The sequence below is a fragment of the Lethenteron reissneri genome, unplaced genomic scaffold (genome assembly GCF_015708825.2).
Source record: "Lethenteron reissneri isolate LAM-NWPU_2019-01 unplaced genomic scaffold, ASM1570882v1 scaffold_463, whole genome shotgun sequence".
Classification (NCBI taxonomy): Eukaryota; Metazoa; Chordata; class Hyperoartia; order Petromyzontiformes; family Petromyzontidae; genus Lethenteron; species Lethenteron reissneri.
Genome location: NW_026891985.1, coordinates 1 through 12946, shown reverse-complemented (window position 1 = coordinate 12946; position 12946 = coordinate 1). Strand labels below are relative to the sequence as shown.

The 12946-nt window shown below is 48.3% G+C and overlaps 1 protein-coding gene across 1 annotated transcript; it reads right to left on the bottom strand.

Moving 5' to 3' along the window:
* Window positions 1-6788: 6788 nt before the first annotated feature.
* Window positions 6789-9942, bottom strand: LOC133339863 (dual specificity tyrosine-phosphorylation-regulated kinase 3-like). Its single transcript, XM_061547992.1, has 3 exons — window positions 9826-9942; window positions 9335-9475; window positions 6789-6865 (listed from the first exon to the last, which is right to left on the bottom strand). The coding sequence occupies exons 1-3, from the start codon at window positions 9930-9932 to the stop codon at window positions 6799-6801; spliced, it is 315 nt and encodes a 104-aa protein (XP_061403976.1). The 5' UTR covers window positions 9933-9942; the 3' UTR covers window positions 6789-6798.
* Window positions 9943-12946: the final 3004 nt, after the last annotated feature.

The following is a 12946-nucleotide window of genomic DNA, read 5'->3' as shown; positions in this document are numbered from 1 at the left end:
TCTGAATCGGAAAATAACAGATAGCTCGAGTCGAATTGACTACACTCTGTGAGATAATTGTTTATATGCACTCTGAAAAGAAATGTCAAAGTAACTTCCGCCATACCTAAGATGCTAGGATTAAGAATAATTTTTGAATGGGTTACGGGAAACGGGGAGCTCGTATTTAAACGTACCGACCAATCTGTTACAAAGCAGTACAGTCAGAGAGACATATGGGAAGGGAGCTGTATCGATAACACGAACACACCTCGGGGGAAACTAATTGACTGGATAAAAGGTAACGAAGGCGAACACGATGTAAAAACTGCAGGAAAGGCAGGACAGGACTCATGCCTTCTCACACAGGCATACAGACAGGGATTGTGGAATGAGGGAAAATTTGGAAAGGAAACGGGAGAGAAATCAGTGCTCGCGACACCAGCGAAACTCACAGACGTTGATCCACAGAATAAATATGGAAGTAACATTAAATCACACTCTTGGGTACGTGGACAGAGTCCAGGGACTAATCGCACAAAAATTATGGATATCGAACAAAAAATCATTGACAAAGGGAAACCCTCACAATTCGAGAGAAGGGATGGAGAGATACATATGCAAACAAAAACATGTGAGACTGACAACTTCACAGATAGAGGGAGGAAAAATGTTAAAGTAAAATCGCCAGGACATGGTACACTAAGGGCAGAGGCAAAAACTGAAGGGAAATGGCAACACGAGCGACACGGCACTGGGCGCGCACACAGAAAATGCACACCACTTAAACACAAGCGACACAGCACAGACCAAAGTGACAGATTGCCTGATGATAACTTGTTTGATGATGACGCTGTCGGCGATCAACTTTCGAAATACCTATTCACCAGTAAAACCCTTAAATTGATGGACAAGGCTCTAGTCAGAATTCCCGATTTTGACCCCCACAATAAGACTATGGATATCCACACACATATCGCAACCGTAGAAGAGGAGGCAATGATTAGAGGGCTGAGGAGACGGGATGAAAAAGCGAGTTTGTTGAAACGGACCTTACATAAAGAATCCATTCCATGGGTAAAGTCACTGCCACACAAGGTTAGAAATGATTTTAAACAACTGAGCCTGGCAGTGATTCGGAAGTTTGGAGAATATTCGACACTCACTGAGGGGTTTTATGCTGTAAAATCGATGACCCAGGGCATGGACCAAGATCCACGTGACTACCTCGTCCAATTTAAAAGAGCGTATTACGCAGGCGATGTGAATCAATACCACGAAGGAGATAAAATGTTCAAAATTATGTTTTTTGAATCCTTGAGCCCAGAGATTACAGAAAGGGTGAGAATGGTTTTGAATCCAGAAACCGCATCCTTACGCCGCATAGAGAGCAAGGCGTACATGGCATGGTTATACAGAGCTAAGAATCATAATTCGGATCCAGAACACAGGGAGAGGGATGAGGAACCCAGCCTCTCAGAGAGGAAAAAAAATCACCGAGCAGTCCCACAATGCAAGACGGAGCAGAAACGCACGCACACATGGCAAAATAACCCAGAGAGAGGTTGGCACGAGAATGAGAGCGGCACAAAGCCGAACATTCAGGAGAATCGCAGGAGGGGGAGGTTCAGAATAGAACCATACCAACACCCCATGCCACGACACACACAAGATCAAAATTACCCACAAAGATGGCGAGGTAACAATCCAGGAAAAATTTGGCACCCAAATGGGAGAAATACTGGGCTAAAAATGTACGAGAATCGCAGGAGGGAGAGGTTCAGAGCAGAACCATATCAATACCCCATCCCACGACACACGCAAGGTTCAAATTACGCACAGAGATGGGAAGATAACCACCTAGCGGGAAGGTGTTACACAGACCGCGGAGGTATGGATGCGAACATTCAGGAGAATCGCAGGATGGGAGGTCAAACACAATCGATCCAATTCCGACCAATTCCTCCACCGGCTATACCAGGAGGGAATAGAGGAATAACACAGAATGCGGTCCAAATACGTGATGAACCATCCACAGTGAGTGCGAGCGAGCGGCCAACACGCGCCCCACCCGCCGAGGTGTTAAACCCTGAGCAGGCTGCAAGTGACAGGGCTGAATGGAAGAGTGATCGGACGGTGGATAGCAGACAGCAGAGACAAAGAGAGAACACAGAGACACGCCCTGAGGAGCGCAGGCGTGAGCCTTTGAATGGAAAATATCCAAGGGAAACCAAAAACTATGTGGATCGGAGTGCTAAAATAGAGACGAATGTCCATGACGTATCGGGAATGGTGTTGAAATCCAACACACTCGTAAAAACAAAGAGGGCAACATTACGAAGGACAGAATTAAATCGACACACTGACTCGGCAAATGTGCATGTAATCGCAGAGAGAGCGAATGCCACGAACCAAGTGTCAAAGTGGGTCGTGTGCGCGAATTCTGGTTACGTGCAGCACAATTTTTCACCACACACTCCCACGACGCGAGAGAGTGAGAGAGGAAACTACAAAAACGAACCCGAAAACCGTGATCAAATTATCAAAGTGATAAGTGGTAAACCAGGCAACATGAGGAAGGTAACGCATAAATGCGTTCGAAACCGCTACCTAGCGTTTCCCAGGATTTAACAAAAACAAAAATGAATGTTCGTCAGAGTTATGATGTATGAGAACCGATGTAACGCAATATCGATGTTAACGTGTGTTATTTTCTTTGCTTAATTCAAATGTAACCAGGATTTAACAAAAACAAAAATGAATATTCGCCGGAGTTATGATGTATGAGAACCGATGTAACGCAATATCAATGTTAACATGTTGTTATTTTCTTTGCTTATTTCAGATGTAACCAGGTTAAGATTGTAATACGTGCACGCGCGTCGTAAGAAATAACCGCCGAGAGTAAGGGCGGCTGATGGGATGCATGACATAAAAAGGGGGCATTACTTTGTTTGAAAATTCGCCAGTGGCCAAATCGACCCCTGATAATTTTCAAAAGGGCGGACTGTTGTGTATGTACCCCCTTTTTATTTTTTTTTTATATTATTTTTTTTTTTAAGAATTATTCTGCCAACATAGATAATATCGTTTTTTTTTAATAGACGCGGCCACGTGGGAACGAACACGCCCCCACACTTCCACAGAGGCCCCCACACTTCCACAGATGCGCGCATACCTCATTTCAAAGGAGAGAGGACATGAAAGGGGGGGCAATAAGGTAATAAAAAAATAAACTCCCCTAAATTCACACAAGAGGAACAAGGGAGGGGGGGAATTGCAGGCGGGGGGTTGCAGAACCAGGAGACACGGAGGAAGAGATAATTATATTCTTAACAAAGAAACAGCATCGACGACAAAAAGCACAGATGGGTCTTTGAACCATGTTAAATACACAAGTTACCAACTTAACCATAAAGATTAAGCAAACAGTATCCATCCTCACTCCAATTGAAAACCAGACGACAATCTGAACCAGAATCGCGACCCATCATTGTTAATAAATACTGACATTATTTACCTTTAAAGAATATCTACACGGCCGGGCCGAAGCATCAAAGAATAATTATGGCATCGATTTCGCTCCAAAACAAAATTCCTAGCCGGGATATCAGATTAAATAATCACAAGAAGTCAAATAATAAGTACGGAATTAAAGTAGAAGAGGAATCAAGGGCGGAGAAGGCTCTCAAAATTAACCAAACACAACAACCCATGGGAAGCGAGCAACACGGCCGCCTTTGTCTTTCCGAGAGGATCTCCACACGCAGGCACAAAGCTAGGAAATGACACCCATAAAGGGGGCAATGGCTCAAAGGAAATTAACACGTCTTCGAATAAATAAGCGCATGCGCCGGGTGCTCCCACCGTGGAAACAACCGCCTTTGTCTCCCCACAACACGGACAAACACGCACGCGAAACACACGGACAAACACGCACGCGAAACACACGGACGGACACACACACGGACGCAGATGGTCCACCCCCACAGGAAGGTTTTATGACACAGCTTTTGAACAACTCGGGAAGCCGAGTGGAATTTTCCGATATAAACCGAAGGAAAATCCATACAACTCAGATCGACAGGGGCTCTGGCCTCCATCACAGATCGACAGGGGCTCTGGCCTCCATCACAGATCGACAGGGGCTCTGGCCTCCATCACAGATCGACAGGGGCTCTGGCCTCCATCACAGATCGTCAGGGGCTCTGGCCCCCATCACAGAGATCGTCAGGGGCTCTGGCCCCCATCACAGAGATCGACAGGGGCTCTGGCCCCCATCACAGATCTCCAGGGCTGTGGCTCCATCTCTCCTCGTCGCCGCCAACGAAGAAGCTCCTGTCATTCAGAATGACGAGGTTTGCGGAGTAGCGACGCGTAGCTACAAGCCGAGGTCTGCACCACCTGAGAAGAATCGCTACCCTGAGTCGCAGAGCTGCGAGTGAAGCCAACAAAGACGCCAACGTCCACCCTGCCACGAACGAAGCATCGCTCCTCGTCAGAGTGACGACCAGCGAACAACCCGCAGGAAAGGCGGAGATCGCTGAACGAGCGACAACGAGCGACACCTTGCGCCACCGAGCGACACCGAGCGACACGAGCGACCGAGCATCTTCAAGGACAGCATCGTGCCAACTCGTCATCTAGCAGTAGAAAGAGAGAGCGCACGAGCAGCACCAAGCCCCCGGAACCATCAAGCGCCAAGCAAGCAAGTTTCTTCAAGGAACATCGTGCCAACGCCGCTCAATCCAGCAGTGGAGAGAGAGAGAGAGAGCAAAAGCCGAGCGACACGCCGAGCGAGGGAGCAGCAGGAGCTGTTCGTATCCTCCCACACCACACAAGCTAACGACACAATTAATATTACGAGCGGACAACGCACACACAGCACGCACACGAATAAGACTTTAAAAGAAAAACTGTCTTTTCGTTTCAAAAAGGGTTGCCATTTCGAGGTGGTGCGTTCAATATCAACTGATCGTGCAAAGCAGTTGCTGCCGTCGAGTTACATAAATGCATAAGAGTTTTCGTTATTCATATTGCATAATTGCATAATGTCACAACTGCATAAGTTTTTGTCGTTCATATTAGTTAATTGCATAATCTTGCCCATGAATTATTGACGCATGTTTGACCTGCATGATAGAATGTCAAGTGCTTGTTAGAATAAAATTGTAATCCAGAAGCATATCGAGTGTTCCTTCCAAGTCCATGCAAAACTGTCTTATTCTTGACAACTGTATCCTGTGATGAGATCTGAACCTGGAGAATTCAAATAATATAAACACACTAAGATAATCAGTAAATGTTTAATCGACGATAATCGTGTTATCCTGATTGATAACTCTGGATAAACGAAACTAAGCAAATTATCATAACTGCACACATTAACATAATCGCAAGCCTCCGCAGAAATTACTACGATTATCATAATTTATGCATATTATCACACGCATTATCATAATTTATGCATATTAATACACACACTATCATAATTAATGCGATTTGCGCATTTTTCGGAAAATTATTAATATTTATTATTTTCATCAAAATTTCATAATTCCGACACATACAACAGTCCCTTCTGAGTTGCGAGGCAAGGTGGTGTGGGCCGCGCATGAGCGCCTATTACACCTGGGGACCCAAAAGACTCTTGCACTGCTACAACTAGATTTTTTTTGGCCTGGTATGACGAGGGATGTTGGGGATCTATTGGGATCATGCCCTCGGTGTGCGCAACGGAAACCGCCGGCGCGGGAGTCTAACCCGCCCTTGCAATCGATCAAAGTATCCAGAATAAATGAGCTTGTCGCGCTGGACATTTTGGGCCCATTTCCCGCCACCCCCAGGGGCAATAGGTATTTGTTGACAGGTGTCGAGTATTTTACGCGCTGGCCTATGGCCTGGCCCCTTGCCAACCAGTCGGCAGCAGCCATCGTGGAGGCCTTTGTTCAGGGATACGTCCTGGACAAAGGTGCTCCGGAGCGGCTGCTGACCGACCAGGGCAGAAATTTTTCCGGTAAATTACTCAAACAAGTCTGTGACCTCTTAGGCACGAAGAAAATTCGTACCTCCCCGTATCACCCGCAAACTGACGGAATGGTCGAGCGCCTGCATCGCACCATTACGTCAATGATGTCACAGCAGGTCTCGGACTCGCAGACTGACTGGGACCTGCATATTCAAGGGGTCTTGGCGGCATACCGGATGGCACCCCATGCAGCTACGGGATTTTCCCCCTTTTACCTCATGTACGGTCGCGAACCCGACCCGCCTGTTCGCGCCCAGCTGCAGATCCCCGACCCGCAAGGGAAAACTAAATTGGCTGACCACGTCAAATTTAATCTGGCCAAATTAACAGAGGCGCGGGATGCTGCTATGCTAAACTCGGACCTCCGTCAAAAGGCGAATGAGCGCCTCAGGCTGGGTCGGGCGCACGTAATACAGTGGAAGCCGGGGGACAAGGCATGGTTGCACTGTCCCCAAGTGCCCCTGGCTACCTCCCCTAAGCTGGCGCAGCCGTGGCGGGGCCCTGTGGAGGTGGTCGAAGTTTTGCGACCACAGTGCGTGCGCATTAAATGGGGGAAGCGGCGATGGTTCGTGCACCCCTCTAGGTTAAAACCCTTCGTTGCGGTACACAAACCCACTTCACACATGCATGGCCAAACGTGTGGGGGGTCGACCGACTCACTGGGTCCGTCTCCGTCGTTCTCACCTAATGCCTTGCCGGCCGTGCCACCTCCAGGTGCATCAGGACTGACGGGCTCACGCCCGACCACCCCTCCTGGGGATACCGACGGTCGCGCGGCATCGGATGAGGTCTCACTCCGGGACGGACAATTGCCACCTGACGGTCCGCCACCCGGGGTTACCCCGTGTGAGGGGCCCGCTGCAAGGACGCGCGCAAAAATGCGCAGACTGTTATGAGGCCGGAAGATTTGTACATAGGTTGTGTTCATCGTGTGTTGTGTGGGTGGTGTGTTCCCTGCCCATTGAAATGTACATACGTTGTGTTCATTGTGTGTTGTGTGGGTGGTGTGTTCCCTGCCCATTGAAATGTACATACGTTGGGTTCACCTGGTATTGTGTGTATGGTGGGTTCCCTGCAAATTGTATATAGGTTGTTTTTTTACGGAATTCGTATTTATTCAAGGGGGGGTGCGTCGGGTTGTTTTCTCTTCTTGCTGTTGCATTTTGTTGTGTTCTTGTTGCTGTTCTTGTTATTGTTGAAAAATAGTGAGGCACACGCGCGGTCAAGGTGTAAATGCACTTTTATTGTCATTTTTGTATGTTGGCAGCCGGGACGGCTGCAAGCTATGCGGGGGGGGGGGGTGATGTAGGGGTGTTAAAGAGAGGGCCCGTTATGCATGGCAGCCTATGGAAAACAAACACAGTGGGCGGGGCTACGTAAGTGCACGAGCAAGTGCCCTCTACGACGTCCGAGCCAGACACCCTGGGGGGGGCTGGTTCGAACGTTATGATCCCCCGGGGCCCCACCCCTCAGGGAGGGGTTGGGTATAAAAGGGGATGTTTCAAAGGGCTCGGCAGTTATGTTTAAGCTAAGGGAAGAAGATTGAAGACGTCTTAGATAGAGCCCTGGACTCCCCTGGTTCGATGTCCTTTTCAGGGCCGGACAGGATTGAGCCAGCGGCGTGGTCCCGAAAGCCAGAGCCGGTGCTCTTGTAAGAGCTGGTCTGGAACTCCGGGTACCGGGCCCGACTTACCAGTGTCGGGCCAGTTAGCCTCCCCTAGCCCATTAGTGGAGGATTCGGGGCTAGGACAGAGTTAGCTAGGGGTGTATCCCGAGTTATACGGGTGAGGGGGCCGATACCCCCTCGAGTGTGTATATGCCCACTGTCATATTGTGAATAAACATACGTGTGCCTCAACCTCGGCGTCAAGCGTCCTCACCGGTACTTCATTTAGATGGAAGCATATTATATTTTTTACGACGTAGAATTGTAATGTATTACTTACTGTTAGTAACTCAGCTTATTGTAGAGTATATTTACTATACTGATGATACTATGTAGTCTATACTTTAGTTGTTTACGTGGTGGTTTTAGTTACTGCAGCTACATACTATTAACACTCCTTCCCTTTATTAATGCTACCCCAATCCTCTCCCTTTGATGCTGCTAATCCTGCATAATGCACGGACATAAGTAGTACTATTCACATACCTGCATTTCCCATATCCCCTCCCTTTGATGCTGCTAATCCTGCATAATGCACGGGCATAAGTAGTACTAATCACATACCTGCATTTCCCATATCCATTCCCTTTGATGCTGCTAATCCTGCATAATGCACGGGCATAAGTAGTACTAATCACATACCTGCATTTCCCATAAATATGCTAAATTCCTCTTGATATGCGTATTCTTTTGTCAAGGCTCCCTTTTCCCCCCTTCCAACCTAGCTTATATATATATGCTCCAAGCACTGTGCTGTTTCATTCAGACACTGTCGCCTCGCCAGACCTGGTTTTCACCTGATGACGGCTGCTTGCGTTGTAGCCGAAACGTCGTGAGAATTGTTTTATTATGTTTTATTTTTATTATTTTATTACTTCCCTTCTACGTGACTTTACCGAAAGAACCAAGAAGACTTGGAGAATATCTGCAAAGAGGAGTGGGACAAAATCCCTCCTGAGATGTGTGCAAACCTGGTGGCCAACTACAAGAAACGTCTGACCTCTGTGATTGCCAACAAGGATTTTGCCACCAAGTACTGTCATGTTTTGCAGAGGGGTCAAATACTTATTTCCCTCATTAAAATGCAAATCAAGTTATAACATTTTTTACATGCGTTTTTCTGGATTTTGTTGTTGTTATTCTGTCTTTCACTGTTCAAATAAACCTACCATTAAAAGTATAGACTGATCATTTCTTTGTCAGTGGGCAAACGTACAAAATCAGCAGGTGATAAAATACTTTTTTCCCTCACTGTAAGGGTTTAGGTTAAAGGTTCAGTGGGTTAGAGGTTTGGGGGTTTATGGGTTAGGATTTTAGAGGGTGATGGGTTTAGACCGTTATGGTTTTAAGGGTAAAGGGGTTTTGAGGGTTGGGTTTTAGAGGGTTACAGTTTAGAAGGATATGGGTTTAAAGGGTTCTCGGTTCAGATAATTAGGTGTTTAGAGGATTTATGGGGTTTGATTGTTAAAGGATTAGTGGTTTAGAGGGTTAGGAGTTTATAAGGTTATGGGCTTAGGGGTTTAGAGGTTTGGGGTTTTTAGGGGATAAGTGGTTTAGAGGTTTTGGGTGTTTCAAGGGTTATGATGTTTCGGGGTTGAGGGTGTTAGAGGTTGAGGGGTTTAGAGGGTTAGGGATTTCGGTGTATTTGGGTTGTGGCTTACCGTCGCACAGCAGCTCCTAAACACTGTACACTGCCAGGAGTAGCAGTGGTGGTGGCATTTCTGGTGGTGCTGGTGGCCGCGGTCCGGAGCCAGCTGTGACCCAGCGCCTGTGCTGGCGTCATGCGACAATCCGGATCCCATCTGTTGAGAGACACACGGGGGTCACACGCGGCGCACATGGTGAGAGAGGCGTGGTGAGAGCATTGACGTTCCTTCTCTTCTCCCACGAGGTCCAGGAACGCACGGCAGCAGCGGTAGTCGTGGTAGCAGCGGAAATCCTTCAATACGCAGTACTCTAAAAATGCCCTGAGCCTCGCACTGCCGAGTAGAATCTTTAATGAACCTCCAAAGAGGGCGATCTTAACACCAGTGGTACTGGTCATCGGCAGGTTCACTCAGCTCCACATCTTCCTGGTGATCGGAGGAGAGCGATCGTTGATCACCTTGGTGGAGGAAATCCTCATGGGGAGGGGGTGGGGGATGATTCTTACCGCAGGCAGGAGCTGACGAATTCAACAAACTCCGGGTCGTGGCTATTGAGTGCCCCGTGAAGTGACAAGCTCCCTGGCACCCTTCTCTTGACTGGGCAGAACATCATGCCCACACGATCTGCAGGAGACATGCACAGCAGGAGAGACACACAGTCACCAACCACCACTTTGCCTACTTACCCACTTACCCACCAACCCACTCTCCCACACACCCATTTACCCACCCACACCCAAGGAATTGAAAGTACAAAGAGGCCCCCCCCCGTGGCCACCCCAACAGCTCCAGGCCACACCCTAACACTGAATCCGGTCGGTTGCTCGCCCCACCCTTCAACTCACTAAAGTAGTGCATTCCATCAGGAGCTGCATCCATCATACATCTTGGAGGCAACCCGAGGATCTGCACATGGTGGAGATAAAGGCAAAGGTCACCCGTGTAGGTGCAGCAAACTGTAGGGGCAAGTGCTTTTAGTAGTGAGTAGAAACAGCAGCAACAGCAGCGGCACCTGTTGAGGGCCAGGACTGTGGCACACACAGAGAGGGGATGGTTGGCCATATTGAAGCAGGTACACACCACACCAGGTATTCATTTGAGGCTGAGTCGAACTCGGGGATGCCCAGTACCGGTTCAGATAATCCTCACTGATGTTGGCCGTGATTTGGAATCAAACTCGCATTACCGGGTTTGTAGCTGAGCACGCTAACCCCTGCACCACTGCTTCCCCACACGTACAAGACACACACGTGTACACACATACAACATACGATGGCTGCCATTCGCCAGGTCACCAAGTACCCAATCGACCCCCCCCCCTCTCCTACCGCCCCCCCCCCCCAGAGCCTACAACTTCAAGGAAGGAGGGGGGAATCACGAGTGGGTGAACGCCCAGTTGGAAATACCTCCATGCAGCACGGGAGGTGGTCGTCGCAGCTGTCTGACTGAAACCCTAATACCTCCGGAGATTGGAATGGCCGAGTCCCACCAACATAAAGAGCTGCACAACAACCACAACAACAAATATATATGTATGTGTGTTCTCACTATGTCATGAACAGCATCCTTGTCACACACTGTCACATGTACAGACACTAAGAGACTTGCACACACACTGGTACACAGACACACCCACACGCAGAAACTCACACCCAGGTGAGGTTACTCACGTTGACTTTTCACAAAAAGCTGGTGCCAAAGTCTGTGACCCTGATGGTGCCGGTCACGGTGTCCTTGATTAGAACATTTTCCTAAAGGAAGAGAGGCAGAAGAAATTCACACTCGAAGGTTACGCCAATAGCATTCAGCCATCAGTGGATCAATCACGTACCACAGTACATACTAAACGGTCGTCAACCTTTAATCAAGTGCAACATTCCCTGTTTTCTGACAGCTGCCACTGGGGGTGCCCCTTTCAAATGCGTCAAGACGAGCGATGTTCGTCGAGGCTCATCACATGTAAAGCTCTCTGAAGCACCATCTAAGTAAAAGGGTGCGGCTCTATAGACAACTTATCCTAGTTGCTCACAGCTGCCCGTTAACGAGTTACGAACCAAAAACCACACTCGAGGGCGCACGGATTTAGTGACGATTTGGGAACTTTCTATTCACAACATGGAAGCCGACAATGTGCACCTGTCAGTTCAAACGCGTGTTTGGCACGTTTTGAAAATCATTCTTTTCAGCTCCCGTTTGTGTTTCCCAAAGTTTGTGGCAACGCTGTGATCTACATTGCTGGTTTTCTCTGTGGTGAGTCCCCCAATAGCGACACGACTCTACACGACAGTTTAATTCATACCGGATCATCACCAGAGGTAACATGACCCTGTCTCCTTCCAGATAGACGGACAGAGCTAACACATCGACCCTGTGACCAACGTGGGCGGTTTTCTCTATGGTCCGAGTCCCCAATAATGACACAACTCCGGAACAAAGTCGCGCTGAATGCTGTGTCCACTCACTGGCTTGATGTCCGCATGGATGATGCTCCTGGCCTTGGTGTGGCAAAGGAACTTGAGGATGCCCCTGGTGTAAGTTTTCACCATCCCCATGTGCAATTGCCGGAGCCCCCGCTTCCTTAATAACATCATGGAGGCTCTCCCTGTGAAAGAGGCAGAAGCAACAACAACAATTACAACAATGACGCAGTGTCAGTGCCATACCCTGCAATACTGCGTGGATTATGATAACGACAACATTAATATTCTATTTGCACATTCACGACTAATATGAGTCATAGCTCCGTGTGGGTTTAGGTCATTGGTTTGCTGATAAACCGAAGCAGCTAGCACATCTGACCACTTGCTTTCATTTGCTGTTTCCGGGTGGTGGAGTTATCTATTAGGAGATACAAACTCCACGCAGAAAGGCGTCCGTGTGAGAATCAAACTCAGGGATTTTCACCGAGGGGCACAAGTGTCACCACTGTGCTGCAGCCAACCTGCTGATCGAGTGGCGGCGCTGATTGAGAAAAGAGGAGTGGCCTCTAGTGCACCTGGGGCACATGACAGCTCCACAGTATCGCAATGCGAGGTTGGCACGGGAATCCCAGAAGTAACATCTAGCCCCGGTGGTGTGATGTTATCACCCCCCCTGGTGTGGAAGAGATCGGGGCTTTGATCATGACCCTGACGCATGTATATTCTGAGTTTGCATGTTCTCCCCCTGGTCACGTGGATTTTTATCCGGTCCTCTGGTTTTTCCCTCTACATTTAGAAACATTGTGGCTACAAATGATAGCTCAAAAAAGTGGCTGATGTGGAAATGTATGGCAGCCAAATTTCCACATCAGCCACTTTTTTGAGCTATCATTTGTAGCCAGGCCGCTTGTGAAAAATAAACTAATCGGACAGTGGGCTTTACCTGCTACATAAAATAGTTTTTGTTTAGCTAATGAAGTTAACCACGCCAGGGGGGGTGGGGGGGTGGGGGCGGTGGGAACCACATGGTACGTACTTCCACAGCTCCAAGACAATGGTTCAGGAATTTGACGACGTTGTAGTTCCTCATCACTGGCCCTCGCCCTGAAGTTCCAGAGCCATCTTGATCTCCATTCTCTGAAATTTATCACGCTTGGAGCTGTGCAGAGAAAATCCACAAATGAATCATGACTTAGACTTGCTTAAG

Bases quoted from the DNA above. Each gene is read 5' to 3' on its own strand.
- LOC133339863 (XM_061547992.1), bottom strand. From the start codon at position 9,932: ATGATGTTCTGCCCAGTCAAGAGAAGGGTGCCAGGGAGCTTGTCACTT. The intron at 9,476-9,825 runs GTAAGAATCATC...GTCTCTCAACAG, and splicing joins TTCGTCAGCTCCTGCCTGCG to ATGGGATCCGGATTGTCGCA. The intron at 6,866-9,334 runs GTAAGCCACAAC...GCGTCCTTGCAG, and splicing joins TTAGGAGCTGCTGTGCGACG to CGGGCCCCTCACACGGGGTA.